General features: G+C 34.3%; 1 protein-coding gene across 3 annotated transcripts in view; it reads right to left on the reverse strand.

The window, feature by feature from the left end:
* Nucleotides 1-20,411, reverse strand: part of LOC143246525 (rifampicin phosphotransferase-like) — an 86,212-nt gene that overhangs the window by 20,858 nt on the left and 44,943 nt on the right. For all 3 annotated transcript variants that reach the window (XR_013026022.1, XM_076493385.1, XM_076493386.1), the window contains 11 exons: nucleotides 18,821-18,968; nucleotides 17,719-17,836; nucleotides 15,185-15,285; nucleotides 14,866-14,937; nucleotides 12,633-12,739; nucleotides 11,132-11,204; nucleotides 9,045-9,146; nucleotides 6,593-6,763; nucleotides 3,874-4,008; nucleotides 1,478-1,562; nucleotides 173-261 (listed from right to left, as the gene is read on the reverse strand). Coding sequence is in view for 2 of the 3 variants with exons in the window: in XM_076493385.1 (XP_076349500.1) it covers nucleotides 173-261; nucleotides 1,478-1,562; nucleotides 3,874-4,008; nucleotides 6,593-6,763; nucleotides 9,045-9,146; nucleotides 11,132-11,204; nucleotides 12,633-12,739; nucleotides 14,866-14,937; nucleotides 15,185-15,285; nucleotides 17,719-17,836; nucleotides 18,821-18,968 (1,201 nt within the window). In the remaining variant the exon portion in view is untranslated. The remainder of the gene's footprint in view (nucleotides 1-172; nucleotides 262-1,477; nucleotides 1,563-3,873; nucleotides 4,009-6,592; nucleotides 6,764-9,044; nucleotides 9,147-11,131; nucleotides 11,205-12,632; nucleotides 12,740-14,865; nucleotides 14,938-15,184; nucleotides 15,286-17,718; nucleotides 17,837-18,820; nucleotides 18,969-20,411) is intronic.

Here is a 20,411-nt window from a genome sequence, read left to right on the forward strand (position 1 = left end):
ACACTTGATACACACCTAGATAAAACGTAACGAATAGTAACAGTTGTAGATAATTACAACACCTCATACATGCTAATCTAATGGCTTAACACATCCACCTACATACCCGGATAATAATCTCACGATACATCATGCACACCTGAATAATAAGTTAACAATATATTATACATACCTGAATACGCGAGGGTATTTCTGCACTTTCCACATCATTTCCTACATAAAGTAAAGCTGACACATCTTTGACCAGTTCTTCAAGGTTATCTATAGATAAAAACACATTCATGTTCTGAAGTTCGTCACGTAACACTTCAAGCCTCATACATTGAATATTTGTTTGTCCTACTCACAAACTACACATTCCTTTAATCTGTTCAGTGCCGTAGACGAGATAACTGATCGGTAGCACAGTGCCACGGACGAGTTAATTTGTTCTCAATAATACCTAACTTCAACGCTAGATGTCAGTACCATACATGCGTTTGACCTACTTACAAATTGTTTCATTTTCGATCCAAAATGGCGTCACAAAAAAGTTACAAAATGAAGAAGCATTAGAGTTATATTGTAGCAGCTGAAATACTTAGCAGTCAACAGGTTAAGTCTTCGAAAGTGCTAGTATCTTTGATAATATTATTTTCGACCTTCCACTACTTTTTACTGTTCCTTCAATGAAATAATTAGATAAAAACATAAGTTGAAAGTTAGTGTAACATTGCAAGTTGTAAGCGAATGATTCAAATAGTTAAATTGGATCAAGCGATTCGTTTAAAGGACTCTGATATTTTAAACTAATTTACTACTAAAATACATTTTCACTTTTACAGTGTGACGGTTTTTGTACTTCTTTATGTGTATTTAAATATACAACTGCATACTTCGTTAGTTAAAACACATCATATTCTTGGACTTCTGAAATAGACTAAACAGCAAGCTGAAATTTGTACATGTTTATAAGCTATCATTATTACTGAATCATTTCCGAAGTTTGTTTTCGAATTTCACGCAAAGCTACTCGAGGGCTATCTGCACTAGCCGTTCGTAATTTAGCAGTGTAAGACTAGAGGGAAAGCAGCTAGTCATGACCACCCACCGCCAACTCTTGGGTTGTTCTTTTACCAACGAGCATATTTGGTGTGACGGGGATTCGAACCCGCGACCCTGGGATTATGAGTCGAGCTCCTTAACCACCTGGCCATGCCAGGCCCATTTTTGAAGTACTCAACGAGTACAGATTTCGTTAAACGTTTATAATATTGCTTTACTTAATACTGAGTAACATAAATAATAATACTCTGTTTATTAAGAGTTTACATTATAAGTCTGGTTGAAAGTTTTATGCAACAAATTTTGAGTGAATATATTGATTGTACGTTCGTATTTATCACAGAAACGTAACTTTAATATGCAGGGCCACACTAAAAATATTGAAATAAAGCAAAACCAGTAAAGTAAAAAGAAATGAAAAGTAAACACATACTTTGATATTGGTCAAGGAGTTGTCCGAACAATATGGAGTTAAAGAATGAGGACACGGTGGTACAGGTTGCATGAAATAAACACACCTTGTGGAGAAGAGAACAATCTTACAATGTTGTTTATACTTGTACGTGTCTATTTCGTTAAAATTCAGAGAAGTTCCGTATCTTTAAAATAAGTAAACTTTGTGAAACTTCCTTTCAACGAACAATTGTGAAATACGTTATTTGTGCTTACCATTAAAATAATATCAGTAAACGTTACAACTTTATTAAATGTAAAAAAAAAAGTGATGGTTGATAGCAGGCGTGTGTTGGAGGGAACTTAAAACGTATATAGCTAACTGGAATAAGTCGAGATGCGTCATAATAAAATATTACATAATAACTTAACGACACTGTATATAAACCTAGACAATAACTAAACAATACTTTATATAAACCTAGACAATAACTAAACAATACTTTATATAAACCTAGACAATAACTAAACAATACTTTATGTAAACCTAGACAATAACTAAACAATACTTTATATAAACCTAGACAATAACTAAACAATACTTTATGTAAACCTAGACAATAACTAAACAATACTTTATATAAACCTAGACAATAACTAAACAATACTTTATGTAAACCTAGACAATAACTAAACAATACTTTATATAAACCTAGACAATAACTAAACAATACTTTATGTAAACCTAGACAATAACTAAACAATACTTTATGTAAACCTAGACAATAACTAAACAATACTTTATGTAAACCTAGACAATAACTAAACAATACTTTATGTAAACCTAGACAATAACTAAACAATACTTTATATAAACCTAGACAATAACTAAACAATACTTTATATAAACCTAGACGATAACTAAACAATACTTTATATAAACCTAGACGATATCTAAATAATACTTTATATAAAACTAGACGATATCTAAACAATACTTGATATAAAACTAGATAATACCTAAATAATACTTTATATAAACCTAAATAACACCTAAACAATACTTTATATAAACCTAGACAATATCTAAACAATACTTTATATAAACCTACAAAATAACTTAACGATACTTTAATACAAACCCTGATGACAACTTAACGATACGTTACACATAAGTTATTTTGTAGGTGTGTATAAACTATTGTTTAGATATTGTCTAGGTTTATATGGGGATATACAACCAAATTTTCAGTTTTGCATTTTGCGGTTGTTACTACTACTCCGCCCCCTATTGATGAATCTTCACGATACTTTTACAAAACCGAGTAAAAAAGAAATGGCAAACATGTGGATTTAATTAAATATTTTACCTTGAGTTTACTTACTGATTTTTACAAGTTACACTTTTTACAGAAAGGAAAACTATTTTAAACATCTACGATGTTTCTATTGCTGTAAATGAAAATGCACTTCTTTAAAAATATTCATTCTCACTGTAAAAGCTGTAATTTTTATTTAAAAACTGAATAACTTATAATTATTTTACACGCATTGTATATGATCAATATTTGGATTGACAATACACTATAATATTAAATACCTGCTGGACTCTCTGTATCCTGGACGGAACTTATGTAAATTCATGGTTAATGAAAGGATACCTTAGGGCATGAAAAGTTGCTTCCCTTATATGTAATTGTAAAAAACGCTCATGAAAAATTGCAAAACACAAAATATGAAGCAGCAATTTTGTATGTATCTCCTCATGGACCCAACAAATTTCACGCCAAATTTGGTAAAAATCTATCAATAGGGGACAGTGTAGTGGTAAAAACGTCCATAAAAACAGCAAAATGCAGAACTGAAAATCTGTATACTCTCCCCACATGGACCTTATAAGCTTCCATACCAGTTTGGTGAAGATCCGTCCACACCATGCAAATTAGTTACTTGAACATACAACAGTCAGTTCTGTTATATTGATATAGACTAGCAGTTACATCGACATGTAAAAGACAGTATTGTTTTATTTATATAGATATAGTTGCATGGACATACAACGGACAGTACTGTTATATTCACAGAGATAAGTAGTTACTTGGACTTAAAACAAACACTACTGTTATATTTATATAGATAAATAGTTACATAATCTCACAACAGACAGTACTGTTATATTATATAAATAAGTAGCTACATGGACATATAGACTATTATATTTATACGGTTTTACTTGCAACCTTCCGACAATCATTTAGGCCAATTTAAAATTTTGTCTTATTAAATTTTTTATGTTAGTTTCTCCATCATTTAGCCATCCTCTATAGAAAATATTCACAAAGGGTCAACTAAAATGGTTACATTTCTCCCAATTTACACAACAAACGTCGTTTGAGTAAAGAAATACAGACTGATATGTTACAAGGTAATCATCACCTCAGATATGATTGTAAAGATGTGTGAAATATAGTTATACATCTTCCAAGAAGATGATTTCATCTCTTCAGGAATTGTGTAGTTGAATATCTTTTTCTTTAGTCTTCTCAGGTTCTTCTCGATGAAGAACGAGTCCTAACGAAAAATATAAAATCATGACCATTTGGTTATACAGTAACTATTTGAAAGAGAACCAACTGAAAAATAATGAAACTAGATCAGAATAATAATAATATATATTTTTTCAAAATATAATTGTTCCAACCATTTATATGGCTTGTGGTTTTGCTTACAATAAAAACACTACATCAATACTATAATACCAGTATTAAACGTGACACAATAACAGAAGCACGAAGAACAGATAGCAGATTATTACTGCAAGTTTACAATAAAAGCACAACATCAATACTATTATACCACTAACACAGTTCAAACACCGTATCACTAATATAACACCATCAAAATACAAATACCACACCGCCTACTACAACATGACTATCATATTACAAACATATCATATCACAAACACAACCACCACATTTTTTACGCACTCTCGACCCCAAAATGCAAAGTATGATTGTTTACTAACGATAATTAAGGGAAAACTGGGCGAAGAGGGAAGCGAGAAACACATTTATCTCTGGAATGTTTGTGGTAGTGGGGGGATGGAGAAATGATTTAAACAGAAAAAATCTAAATAACAAAACATTATAATAAGCTAGAAATAGCGTAACATAAAGTACGTGGATAAAGATTAGAAACCCATCGCTAATTAGAATAAACGGGTAAAATAATAATAATAGAAAATTATTACACAAAATTAATAATGGTAAAAATTGATAGAATAAATAAAGTAAATTACATAACATACGAAACAAAAATACCTCCTGTATAAATAAGTTACGCCAATGAGAGCAAAATAAGTCAGTTTTGATCTGGCAGATAAATGGAGGTCAAAGGTTACCGAATGAGGAACGACTTATTCCTATAAGGGCAATTAGCACTAAAAGAGACAATCCAATAAGTTTCTTTCACTTTTATAGTTGTTCAGATTCGTTATGTTAGAAAATCATGACAGTGGTGAAACTGGTTGAAACACTGGGCAACAGGGAGTCCTTTCTTGGTTTTGATAGAATAGCTGTGTTCAGTTGACGAACTCTAAGAGATCAATGTCACCGATATGATAGTGAAACTAGTCAAAACACTGGGCAAAAATTATCCCTTTCCTGATTTTGATTAAATACCTGTAATTGTTGACGTTAAATGAACCACGTTACTGATATAATGTTCAAGATGGTTGAAACGCTGGGCAACAGGGAGCATTTTCTTGATTTTGATTAAATACCTGTGATTGTTGGCAGTGAACCGTGTTATTGACAGAATGGTCAAACTAGTCAAAACATTGGGCAACAATGATCCATTTCTTAATTTTGATTAAATACCTGTGATTGTTGACAGTGAACCACGTTACTGATAGAATGTTCAAGCTGGTTGAAACGCTGGGCAACAGAGAGCATTTTCTTGATTCTTATTAAATATCTGTGGTTGTTGACACTCTGTAAGAAAGCTACAGCACTGACAGGATGGTCAGGCTGATTGAGATGTTGGTCATCTTTGGTGTTTATACAATATTTGTAGTTGTGGAACGGGTTGAAAGAGCCTTTTAATTGAGATTTTCTACGGATTCCTAATGGCTAAATATTCTAACTTGTACTGGATATAAATTGTTGGCTATTTACAAGTAATCTCTTTACTATCTCTAAGGTAGTTTTGGTTGTCTTTGTTGGAAAAAATTCGGTAGTTTTCCTGAACTTGTAGAGCCCGGCATAGTTGGGAGTTTAGGGTGCTCAACTCACAATATGATGGTTGTTTTCGTAGATTAAAAAGTCGACATCTTTACTAAAAAGACTTATTTCTCAAAATGTGCTCTTTTTTAAAATTTTGACAATGTTGAAAACATTTGAAGAATTTTGATACTCAGTGATAATAACGGTGTGTTTACTGTTGTTAACAGATGTATAGATGTGTTAGATCATCAGATGCGGAGGTCTCATATCGAGTAGTCAATGTTTTAGCAAGTCTTTGCGTTGTTGATTATTATGAACATTTTGGTTAAAAGTAAGGTATTTATTACGAACATTTGATCTTGAATTCAGTGCTGTTGTTTGTCATCTAAATATTGGGCCCGGCATGGGCGGGTGGTTAAGGCACTCGGCTCGTAATCCGAGGGTCGAGGATTCGCAAACTCCGCGTTTCACCAAACATGCTCGCCCTTTCAGCCGTGGGGGCGTTATAATATAACAGTCAATCCTACTATTCGTTGGTAAAAGAGTAGCTCAAGAATTGGCGGTGAGTGGTGATGACTAGCTGCCTTTTCTCTAGTCTTACACTGCTAAATTAGGGACGGCTAGCACAGATAGCCCCCTTGTAACTTTGCGCGAAATCCAAAAACAAACAATTTAATATTTTTTTTCGAAATTAATTGACAATGTTTATAAGAACAAGTAAGGGTATATATTAGTGTTATCAACACAAATATCTAAAGTCTAGAAAGGCATGAATAATGAAAATAAATAGTCTAAGTAATGCTGGAAAGGTTAAGATATTACTTCGAAGTAAAACTTAGAGTGATGTTGGATTTGTTTTTTACGATTATTTTCATTATTAGAAATTATAAGCTAAGAAATAGATCACAGAGATTCTCTAAAACGTTTACCCGGATGACGTAAAAGAGCGTTCTTCGTTTGACATGGATGGGCATGTATCCGAGACGGTGAACAGCCAGATTTCGAATCTGTTCCCTTTCCTCAATCAATCGTCCGAAAACTGCAAGTTCCCACATCCTGCTCAGTGACGAATCGCTTTCTTCGAAATCTCTCATTAAAGCCTGAAAACGTTGAATAATCGTTAAAAACATATTTTAATTTACAGTAAACTAATTTATGATACAGAAAAACAAATGTATATCTTCTGATTTTAGTTGTTACTAGATGCAATAATTCCTTGACCTAAAGAAAACTAAACCAGTTGTGAGACTGATCTAAGCACTATGAGAAAGAAGTTAAAGAAATTATGAGATTGAAACTAGAGAAATAGTCTTGGGAAAAACAACAACAATCCATCAGAAAATGAATGCTAACATGCTATTAGACAAACATACTGTAAATGAAATTAAAAATCGATTTCGTTTTTCCTTTTAGTGGAAATATACATATTGTGGCCTGAGTAAATTTGAGATGCGTTTAACGTACTATTATAACGAAATTGAAAACTTTAATGTAACTTTGTTGAAATGATGTCCTGTCCATAGAGGATAATCTTACTTTTATCTATGTAACAGTTTGATGCATACACACATTTTTACTTGAGTTAGTTGTGAGAAAGAATTCAATTTCTGATGCATGTTACAAAAAAAAAAAAAAAACGAATCACCAATAACCTAAAATTATTTCAGTCAGCATCAGAGTAAATTGATTTATGAGCTCTTTTCGTTTTTTTTTTTACTTTTTATTACATATATTTTTTATGTGCCAGCAATATCAAGCCTGGCCCGCGTGTACACCCGATTACATTTCATTATTCATTAGGCTCTCCTTCAACCTACCCTCAAACTGAAATTCTTTATGCATGATTAAAGTGAATTAATTTATGATATCTTGGACGTGATCAAATACATCTTTCGAAAGAGTTTTACCTCTTGAGTTCAAAAATTGCAAGCATATCTCAAATTACTCAAGAGGTAATGAATGTATGAAGTAAAAGTTTGTACTTAAGAAATTCTACGAGCCTTTATGCCGCGGCTAAAACGTCAGTGCTCTATAGGTAGCTTTAAAGAAAACTACCGAGTTGGTCTAGTGAATTATATCGAATTCCTAATTTTTTCTACAAAACCTTAATTAATTATGCAGGAAAGGTGAATATAAGATAAATGTATAATCTGTTATGGTATTTTTTTCCTTATGAATATGTATTTCCTAAATACCCAGGATATTTTATTGCGTCCATACAGAATCTACCACATTCAGTAAACACTAAATTAATATTAAAAGGGAAATATATGGCTGCTTATTATGATAATTTTTTTTGTTTCTTTTATAATGTGATTCATCGTTTGGAGATTTATTTTAAGAGTATCCATGCCTGGTGCAGTATTTATTTTGTTGTCTATACGGAAATGGTGTGCATGTACGTTATTTGCCGGCAGTAGCGAAAAGGAAAATTTTTTGTTTGTTTCTTGGAATTTCACGCAAAGCTACACGAAAGTTATCTGCACTAGTCGTCCATAAATTAGCAGTGTAAGACTAGAGAGAAATCAAGTAGTCATCACCACCCACAGCAAACTCTTGGGTTACTCTTTTACCAACGAATAGTGGGAATGACCGTAAAATTATAATGCCCCCACGGCTGACAGTGCGAGCATGTTTGGTGTGACGGGAACTCGAACCAGCGGCCCTCTGATTACGAGTCGAACGCCTTAACCCACCTGGCCATGCCGGGCCTAAGGAAAATTGAAATGGCTGTTAAACAAGAGACACAGTGCATAGTCTCATAGCTTATTATTATTATTATATTGTGCTAGATTTTAGGTCTGGCATGGCCAGGTGGTTAAGGCACTCGTCTCGTAATCCGATTACGAGAAGAGTGGTGTGGGTGGTGATGACTAGCTGCCTTCCCTCTAGTCTTACACTGCTAAATTAGAGACGGCTAGCGCAGATAGCCCTCGTGTAGCTTTGCTCGAAATTCAAACCAAACTACGTGTTAGATCTTAACAGTTAAGTATCTGGGCGAGCCTTTGATTTACACACAAAATAAAAACATGTTTGGTTTTTAAGATAGAAAATATTTATACATGTTTTTATAATAATGTATGAGGTTCTAGAATTACAGTAATGTCTTTTGATGATAATGTTACCAAATATACTTGGAAGCTAAAATTTATTTCATAGGTGCAAAGTTTTGTAGTAAATAAGCATAATATACATCTCGTTGGAATTTTCAAAGATATTCATTTCATATTTTACTGTCCCCCGCTGATACAGCGGTAAGTTTATGGATTTGCAACGCTAAAACCAGGGATTCGATTTCCCTCGGTAGACTCAGGAGATAGCCAGATATAGCTTTGCTATAAGAAAACACACACATTTTACTTAACAAGCAACATGTCTTACCTCTTCTACAAGGAACATAATCCGGTTGTTAAAAACTACAATTTCCTTAGGAAGCAGAGATGTGAAAGGTCGCCACGATCCTTGGCATTCGTGAAAGTATCGCTGAGGATAAAAACAAAAACTATTTTATAAAGTATACCAAGAATGGGAAGTGTGTGACCTCTGCTCCTTATAGAAGAACCTTTGAATATTTAATATGATTTAATATTCGATTATTTTCTAAGAACAAAATTATCTGTAGCCAGCTAAAACATGCAACTTCTAAGAAAGGCTGTCATACGACGTGATCAAACCTAAAATACTTAATATTCTAAAATAAGCAAACAGGTTGCCTAAAGCTGGCTTGATTAAACAATCTACCACTACTTTCTAACAAGTATGACAAAAATATCAAGTGTAACTCAATATACGAGGGCTGTTCAAAAAATACGCGGACTGTTTGAATTGCGCGGCTCCAGTTGGTTCCAGGGAAATCCGCTTGGCGTCGCTAGGTTTGCACAGATCAGCTGATTACGACGCCATTTCCCGATTGCAGATATCTTCATTTGTGTATTAGCTACGCGGTTTTAAGTGAAGTGCGATTTTTTCGTTTGGCGGATTTCAGAATGAATGACCTGAAGGAGCAACGACTTGCTGTGAAATTTTGTGTTAAACTTGGAAAATCTGCGACTGAAACGTTTGCTATGCTTAACACGGCTTACGGTGATGTTGCTATGAAGCGTACGGCATGTGTCAAGTAACATGAACGTTTTAAGGATGGTCGACAGTCCATTGAAGATGATGAGCGTCCTGGACGTCCTTCCACGTCAACTGACGAATCACACGTCGACAAAATCAACACCCTGGTGCGGGCAAATCGACGTCTGACTGTCACGGAGCTTGCTGAAGAGTTTGGGATATCAGTTGGATCTTGTTACGAGATTTTGACCGAAAAATTGAAGATGCACTGCGTTGCTGCGAAATTCAGCCCTCCGAACTCGTGAGTTTTTGGCCAAACACTCAATCACTGTTCTTTCCCACCCCCGTACTCACCTGACCTTGCTCCTTACGATATTTTCTTGTTCCCCAAACTCAAAAGACCCTTGAAAGGAAGAAGATTTGAGACGATTCCCGAGATTAAGGCAAATGCGACGAAGGAGCTGGAGGACATTACAAAAGAAGCGTACCAGGACTGTTTCGACAAGTGGAAACACCGTTGGGATAAGTGTGTGCGTTGGGGAGGAGAGTACTCTGAAGGAGTCCCAGACCTGTAACTTCTAAATAAAGTACATTTTGTTTTATGACGTCAGTCCGCGTATTTTTTGAACAGCCCTCGTATGTTAGGGTAGCATACAACCTACTATTGTTTTGAATGTCAATTAATGGGTATATGGTCTACAAGTAAACAACTCTCATGAGGGAGCATTCTTAGACTTTCTAGAAAAGTATGCCAGCCATGATTCTAAAAAGTTGTTATTAACTGACCAGTTCTATTAGTTCAAGGCCCACATTCTGCATAACAACTAAAATATATAAAGGCTATAAAAATAAGATAAATCAGTCAGTCAGACTCCAAGAAGAGACGGCATTCATCCCCACAATTAGACAGTCTAGCAACTAGCCGAGTCATCCTAGCAAGTCCTCACTATTAGAACCAGTCTTCGTTTCTCAATAAGTTGTATTCTTGTTAAAAGCTTTAAATGTTCTTAAACATTTTAATAACATGAAGTTTCTGGAAGTGTGTAAACCATTTAATACTTAATTAATCTCTTAAACTATAAACTGTTCTTTCAGTTAACATTTGCAATGCTAAAAATCGGATTTCGATACCAGTTATGGACACAGCACCAATAGTCCATTGTGTAGCTTAACGTCTAACAAACAAGAAGTCAATTAACCATTTTAAATAGAATGATATTAACAAATGTTGCATTATATTTATTCATTTCGAGTTTCCTTTTCAATTATTTTCACGTAAATTTCTTCAATTTAAAGATCTGTATGATATTACCACTGACTGCATGTCCTAACTACTATTTGTGACTCGGTATTTGTCTCACGATAGCAGCCCATTGCCATAGAACTACTCAAACAACATTTGACCTTACCATGAAAGAAGTGGTCATTATTCGCAATATTCCAGTTAAGGTTATGGGTGATGTGGCTCCAGGAAACACCTCTCTTAAAATAATAATAATAAATAAACTCATTAATTCAACAACAATATGTTTAGAAGTAACACTCATTAAAAAAAAAAAAAAAAAAAACATTTCACATAAAAACCCACTTGTCAAAATAAACTTCACGAATAATCTGAACCACATGTGTGTGAACCACACCCAGAATACCACAACTAGATGTCGTCCAAAGAGTGCCCTCCAGTTTAATTGGAAATTAATGTTCAGTTTTTGTTTTGTTTAGCTGCATTGGTTCCTATGCGAAATCAATTCAGTTCATGTTTTCATTCAAACACATAAAACTGAAGAAACTTTATAACCATGTATTTCTGGTAAGAAAAAAAAAACCATAATCGCACCATAAGTTAAGTTTGATAATGTGAACACAGAGGCCTCTTAGTGGATCACTGATAAACTTTAGGTTATACCATAGGTGGGAACAATCCACATAACCCATTATACAGCTATGCTCTTGGACACATGTGAACACGTAAAAAGTAAACATTGCTCCACTTCTTTTTATTTACAAATAATCACCTTTATATCAGTTCTTAAAATACATAAAATATCACTGATAAGTAGCAGTATTATTAAAATTAACCGTTTAATGATTAATTAATAAAAGCTACAAAGATCCTATAGTATATGCATTACACGTGAAAAAAATTGACACTGACAAAATAAGGATAAAACTCTTTATAAAGCAAGTCTTAAGTTAATAACTACAAGTGCCCAAAATACACAAATGATTTAATCTAGTTTATATATAAACACGAATACACAATTACTAGCGACATCTGAGTAGTTGAATGTACCAATCCACTGCAACTCGTTTGTTTTTTGTTCTTTTTAATTTCGCGCAAAGCTACACGACGGTTATCTGCTCTAGCCGTCCCTAATTTAGTAAGGAAGGCAACTAGTCATCACCACCCAACGCCAACTCTTGAGCTCTTCTTTAGTCAATGAATAGTGGGATTGACCGTGACTTTATAACGCCCCCACGGCTGAAAGGACGAGCATGTTTGGTACGACGGAAATTCGAACCCGCGACCATCGGAGTTCGAGTTGAACGTCTTAACACACCTGGCCTTGCCGGGTCCTAATGTAGCTGGTCTATCTATAACTTATGTATCGAAAACACCAAATAAACTTTAGTTTAGCCTTGATAAAATTTTATAACATCACTGGCTATATATTTACCAATTATGAAAGTTAGAGTTATTGGACTAGGGCAAACTATTAATTATTGATTACAATGGAACGTTTAGTGAAAGTTGTAAATGAAACGTCTACAATTTAATTTTACAATATATATAAACGTAATAAATAAATAGGAATTAACGATCTTGAAAATACTGAGCTGAAACATTGAACAGTTTACAAGTAAACCTACGTTATGAGAAAAAATACCAAGTGCTAAAGTCTTAACTACCCAACATTTGCTATGCTAAAAATTTCATTTTCAATAATAACTCCGTCGTCTAGTCCATGGATGAGGTCGTATTCCGTCACTTTATCCTCTCGCGTCACTGGACGAGCCTAAGTGACAGTAATCAGGTGAAACCAATCATCAGTTTTCGCGCCATTTTTATTAACATATTTATATAAATTATATACTTATTGATATATTTAAGATTCTCAAAGTTTTATATTATTCGAAATAAGAAGTTAAAATAATGTTTCATTAAAAAAAAAACTAAATTTGTTGCTCAAATATATCTTTTCAACATATTCTAAAGTTGTTATTTTTTTTTTACTTTTAACCATAATATTTAAAACGAAATGAAACAAATAAATCACAATCATACAAGTCGGTAATACACAGAAATGCTACTTATGTCCATTATTGATTAATTATCGAATAAATAATTAGAATGTTCAACTAATGTGTTTCATCACAAGAACAACAAGCAGAAGTTATATCAGAACTGTCACACTTACAAACATTAAGTCAAAATTTCGCTAGTCACATCATAACGTATTTCTCTCACACATTCATTTATAACAAGTTAAAATGAAAAAAAAAAACCCTGTCTTTTTGCGAGTAAGCAAATTGATACTTATAATTAATATAACGGCTGCAATGCAAGGGTATATTTATTTTATATCTGGTAAAGCTGTTAAAGCTACCTGCCACAGTCTTTTTAATTTGAGCTGCTAACGAGTAGGATGGTAGCTAACAAGCAGCACCATACCGTTTATTATCACTCTTCATGCTAAAGAATTGACTGCCCCTCTTATAACACACCCACAGATTAAGGTGCGGATAATACTTTGTAATATCGCATGAATTCGAATCGGACTCGCCATTTTACAAGTCTAGAGCTCTATCATAGAGCCAACTAGGGCTCCAGCTGTAAAGCAGCGTTGACTTGCTCTTTACGCAGTTGATGGTCGCTATGTAAATGTGTTAAACAATGAGGCCGTTCGGAATAAATTGTGTCTTAATAGCATTAGAACATGGACAATATTCCAACGAATAAAGTTCGTTGTAAATTACATGTCTATATAAGGTTTGTTCAATTAACCACTATTCAAACTATCCGTCACTTAAAATGCCACAGGTACCAGAAGGATATTTTGGCTATTTAATATAATGCAATAAATCTTAAGTTGTATCTGTGTGTGTGTGTTTACCTGTTAGCTACTTATAGTCAAGTCAATGTGACATAGTTAAAATGCCAAACTGTGTATCTGATTGTTTTTACATCACAGTTACCAACAGAATAGCTTGATGCAAAATTTGATGAATACTTTTTCTTTTAAACAATAGAAAATAAATAAACTATTCACGCCAAACTGATGGTAAAATGTTGTGTTGCACTTTAACACAATTGTTATAGAAAAACGACATCGGTTGATTTGACCTTTTGTAGAAATACAGAAGTTTCCTCTGTATTACATATGATATAGGTGGGGTGGTGGAAAGAGTACAGTCTTACAACGCTATAATCCTGGGTTTGATTCCCAGCAGTGGATATAACAGATAGCAAAATTTGGCTTTGTACTAAAAAAAAATCTATGACACAAAATCAGTTCGTTACTGCAATTACCTCCAACCATTAACAAATGGTAATAATGGAAATTAATCGAAGTCCTAGGTTCATTGCTAACAGACACGAGTTTACAAAAGGAACACAACCTACGACGCAAACTTGCAAAGCCAATCCATTCTGTCATATATTCCGACGTAATAAGTTAATAGATGGGTTGATATTTTTTTCAAAATTGTAATAAAATGATTGGACTTATGCATCCGTGTTTTATAATATATAATTCAAAAACATTTAAGTATTCTATTTACAATGTTTTGCTTTTATTTGCTTGTTTGTTTTTGAATTTCGCGCAAAACCACGCGAGGGCAATCTGCGCTAGCCGTCCCTAATTTGGCAGTGTAAGACCAGAGGGAAGGCAGCCAGTCATCACCACCCACCGCCAACTCTTGGGCTACTCTTTAACCAATGAATTGTTTGTTTGGGATTGACCGTCACTTCGTAACGCCCTTACGGCTGAAGGGGCGAGCATGTTTGGTGTGACGGGGATTCGAACTCACGATCCTCAGATTACGAGTCCAGCGCCCTAACCACCTGGCCATGCCGGGTCCTTTTATTTGCAGTCGACTATTTTTTGTTGTTTTGATGTTAGTTTGCATCAACAATACTTACTTGTAGTAGATATATTTGGCCCTCGATTATAGCCCATTCAATGTCTCGTGCACTTCCAAAAGCTGACTCAACCTAATTAATAAAGGAACATTTAAAGCCTAGGTATTAACGTATCATTAAAAGTTCGCTGAAATGTTTAACATTATTTTTATCTGTTTCTTTAATATAACTTATTTATTATGTTCAAACCACTAAATGTTTATCTGTTTTTGATATCTTCGAACCGTTAAAGTTCTAGGAAAGCAGCTTACAAGAACTGAAAGTAAGTCGCTTAATTCAACAGTTCATTCACTGTTTACTAACATAGAAACTGTCTTACTATCATTCCAATCCTTCCAAGTTTCTCTATGTCTTCAACAGAGAGACAACATTTCTCGGAGTCAGAGACAGAAACTACACTTTCCAATGTACCTCCTTTCTCTAGAAGAATAGACATTGAACAAAGTTTGAATATATAAATTATATTTAGATATTCGTATTCAAAGTACTGAAGAATGTACATAAACGTTCGTTATTAAGAAAGTCGAATACTAATATATTTTCTTACTGTATTTTGATAATGTAGTTGGCCTCTAAACATTAAGGTAATTCAATTTAAACAGATACATAAATGAGAATTTATAACGATTTGACTTGGTTTTAAAATGTCTCAAAAGAATAACATTAATGTTCATTGAAAAAGTATTACTTTATTATCATTATAAACACATCCCATAGATTTACAGTTAAGATAGTCTAGCCTAATTTTTCTTTAGATTTATCAGTAGTTTATATTTTAATGTAACTGCATTATGTTTTGTTCAAGTACTTAACCAGAACGGGTCTACTGTAGCCTAATAATTAATGTGTCGGACTATGGATCCGAGGGTTTGTTGCTCACGTCCCGTTACAGCATTAAACAAGATCGCACTCCATATTTTGGAGCCATGGATGCGTCAAATTCATCCATCCGGTTTGATTAACCCAATAAGGTGTCATTACTTGACAATCCCATTTGTTCACATCGTTTCACAATCTAGTGCCATTACAACACTGTCTAATCCAAGATAGGTCCAGCATGGCCAGGTGGGTTAAGGCGTGCGGCTCGTAATCTGAGGGTCGCGGGCTCGCATCCCCGTCGCACCAAACATGCTCGCCCTTTCAGCCGTGGGGGCGTTATGATGTTACGGTCAATCCCACTATATGTTGGTAAAAGAGTAGCCCAAGAGTTGGCGGTGGGTGGTGATGAATATTTGTCTTTCCTCTAGTCTTACACAGCTAAATTATGGACGGCTAGCGCAGATAGCCCACGAGTAACTTTGCGTGAAATTCAAAACAAAGTAATCCAAAATAAAATGCAATGAATCTTTGTATGAGAAAAATAACTAAAACAGTATGTTTTCATCCTCGGATTAATAAATCTTATTCTCATATTGTTGTTTTATTTAAGGACAAGGCTACGATTTATCTTATATCAGTAATGTTCAAAGTACGCACTCTGGCTGGCTACTTCATTAGAACTCCCACTTAATTATCAGATTGGAATGTTATAATAGAGTTACTGTTGTACATTTATTTTAGAGTCTACGTTTATCTTAGTACAGTTTTTTTCTATGCATGTGACATATATTGTTGGACGAGTATTGCACAGTTCCCGCCTGTTCTCTAAATCTGTAGAAGATTCTTGAAAGTAAGAATCCACAATATTTGTTTTACGAAAATGGTAGCTTTTTGAACATTGTTGAACGTTCTAGAATCTCGCATTATTCGTACAAAAGCAGATAGCCAAGAGACAGTAAAAGATTATTAGTATATTAAAATCAGTATGTTATAGGTCTCAGAAGCTAAATTTGTGATTAACGCCAATTAATTGTAAAACTACAGAATTCTGCGAGGAGACGTTTTTAGATTTCGAACATTACAAACCGTTCAACTTCAGTGAATTAACATCAGACGTTAGTAAGTCTACGAGGATATTAAATATCGTCATCGGATAAAAGCAAGATTTTAAGCGGTGTGAAGCCAATCAGGCTAGGTGGCTTAAGCGATGTGTGACAATATCAACTCAGAATTAATGTGCTCGTCGAAGACCTGGATCGTTGATAAAATATTCAGTTCTAGACAGGATATAAGTATTGTCTGTAAGTTTGTAAAACACATGTATATAAATTATTATTTGTAATAACAGCTATTATAAATTGTATTGTTGTTTGTAGCTTTGCGCAAAATTCCAAAAACAAACAAACAAACAAACTTATTGTCTTACAAAGTAGTTATTATGTGAATGCATTTCTGTATTTATAGGGTCTTAGCAAAGCACTGATATATTACATGATCGGACTTTTTTCCATATGAAAATATGTTCTCTATATACGCGAGGCAAGGGCCTTAATATGGTATTCAATTAGAGTACGCTAAATAATATATTTTAAAGTTCATTTCTACGCCCTCTCGAGTAAACTTCGTGCATTAACGACAACTATATCATAACGAACCGAGAACAGCAAAAATGGAATAACTTGCTTAAGTTTGTTTGTTTTGAAATTCGCGCAAACCTAGCCGTCTCTAATTTAGCAGTGTAAGGCTAGAAGGAAGACAGCTATACATCATCACCCACCGCCAACTCTTGGGCTACTCTTTTACGAACAAATAGTGGGATTGACCATCAGATTATAACGTCCCCTCGGATTACGAGTCGAACGCCTTAACACGCTTGGCCATGCTGGCCCTAACTTGTTTAAGGCTTTTCAGTGTTGACTGTTATCATGTTTTTGATCATATAGAAAAATGGTAAAAGTCAAAATTATAAATGGATGGGATAACAAAAGTAGTATGACGACCAAAATACTCATCTTAAGTTATACCATGTCTCACCTGATATCTGATATTTCATTTTCTTACTTCCAAGCAGCTGTTCGTATAAAACAACACCCCGTTCTTTAGTTTTCTTCAAAGTTATAGTGTCTGGTTCTACGGCTGCTGACACCACAGACTGGAAGAACGAATAATCTCCTTAAGTCTTCATGGAATATTAATGGTCAAAACTCACTGTACATGTACACACACATACACACACGAATAAAACAAAACCTAAAGGAAAGACTGTGTCAAGAAGAATAAAGCTAAATACCTGGCTAATTATATTTTAATAAACAAAAAGAAGACCAAACAAACCCAAATTCGCTGCACCGATTTAAATCCTTCAGCTTGTTTTTGTTTCTAACTAATTACTCTTTTATGATATATACATTTAGCCGCGGCATAATGGCTCATAGAATGGCTCTGAGTTTTTAAGTAGCTACTTTAGCTCATAGCTTTGTCATCGCTTGACCAATTTGAGATCTAATTATAATTTTGGACTCAGGAGATCAACCTACTTCGTTTGATGTATTCAGCCACGCCCAATGTCTCATAGATTAATTTATTCTAATTCTGTCTAAAATAATTTCAATTTGAGGGTACGCTGGTAGTGATCCTGATGAGTAGTAAAATCAAATCGGTTGTAGGCACGTGCCACGCTTAGTGTTGCTGGTGCACAAAAATATAGGTAAAACAAAGAGGATAAAATGTTTCATAAATATTAAATTACTCTAATCCTGCTTACAAGAATTTCAAGTGACGTGGCTCTTGAGGATTCCCTCTTGTTTCATTATTGATCTGCCAAAATAACTAAATATGTTCTTCACTTCTCGTTGTATAAAATAAAATATACATATTTCTTGTAAGTCTATTAGACAATTAATAATAACTATAGCAATCCATACATATCCGAAATATCTGAGGAAATAGTTCTTTAAACAATTTTTTGAAAAGCACAAACTTTGTACATAAAACTTCATTTTTGCTCGATGAAATCTACCTGCTCGGGTTACGTATCGAATGCGTTAAAAGTAAATGAAACAAAGGTACTATCATCCAAATAAAAAACAAAAAGACTTATATTCGCTAACTGACAATAAGTCACTAGACGGCCTACCTCACCCAGTCCGTAACTAGCTGAGAGGGAAATGAATGATGGATGTCCTGTGACTGGATGAACTGTGAACATCACCCCTGCCACTTGGGACGGCACCATTTCCTGAATCACCACAGCCATGTTTGGCTCTATTGCTTGACCATTCTGCCTAAAGACACACGAAGAAGTATTTAACAAACTAATGAGCATCCTAGTTAGTATTATGTAAACACATTCAAAGCTCTTCACACAGTGGTGTCACAATGTTTAACAATAATAACAAATAACTCAATGGTGTTATAATGTTTAACAATAATTATGAAAAACGATTAAAACTACGAATCACATTTTAAAAATTAAAAATAATAAAATGCAGCGCATAAAACAGCGCGAAAGCTCAACTTTGTTGTTTTTTTTTAAATTTTGCGGAAAGTTACATGAGGGTTACCTGCGCCACCCGTCCTTAATGTCATCACCACCCACTGTCAACTCTTTGATAGTGGAATTGACCGTATTTTATAACGCCCCACGACTGACAAGGCGAGCATTTTGGTGTGAGGAGAATTCGAACCCGTGACTCTCAGATTACGAGATCTACGTTCCTATAACAAAATTAGGAACGGCTAGTGCAGATGACCCTCGTATAGCTTTGCTCAAAATTCCAAAAACAAACAAAACTAAAATTGCGACCGAGATTACAACCATCCCCAGTTATCACTCCAGTTATTTTGCTCCATAACTGAATCCAAAACTATCGGATTTTAATGAAACTTTGTGGACATGTGTAAACTGTTGTGCCTTATTGTTATACTAAAAATGGTCCGTGTCTGTTGATAACGAAAGACATGCGGACATACATTTTAATTTTTTGAGGACTGAATATGATCAACGCTGCATGGTGGAAGTACGCGCTCTACTAAGCGTCCTCTAGTGTTTCAATGTGACGATATTATCTGTTAAAAATATATCAAACAGCCTGAGAATCAAGACAGTAAAGGACCATTTTGTTTTCTCACGAACAACAACACATAATAGGTCTCATGAACTTAAGATGTTTTTAACTTTCTAATGCTGAAAAACAAAAAGAGCAAATCAATGGATTGCAAATTTGATCCTGTAAAAGGCATATTTGGTTCAAGTGTGCTTACTCTTTAATAGTATCGTATACTATTAGAAAATGTAACCACTGATAAGCCAGTTGTTTACATTTTGTAACAGGTGTCCTTTCAAACAACACATTCCAAGCAAACCTTGAAAATGAAGTAAAGCATTTGGGCTTATTTTGATAGTAGTGCATACTATGGTTATAATAGGCAAATATTTGTACAAGGAGAAAGATAGCTTAAAGAACAAAATTATATACAAAGGTTATACTGACCATGATCCAAGGGTCATAAAAGAATGGATAAAGTTTCATTATGAATTTGAATTTAGTCAAAATGTAATCATAATGAAGACTTTGGTACAATATCCACATGAAATCTTCCCCCAGAAGGATGTGCCTATTTCTCAGGTACATTTTTTTCCAATCAAATTGCTGTTGTGGCTCAATGTATGAAAAAGGAAAGAATTATAGAGGTGCTAATAAGGACTACCAGTCACAAACTGACAG

The sequence above is a fragment of the Tachypleus tridentatus genome, chromosome 3 (genome assembly GCF_004210375.1).
Source record: "Tachypleus tridentatus isolate NWPU-2018 chromosome 3, ASM421037v1, whole genome shotgun sequence".
NCBI lineage: Eukaryota > Metazoa > Arthropoda > Merostomata > Xiphosura > Limulidae > Tachypleus > Tachypleus tridentatus.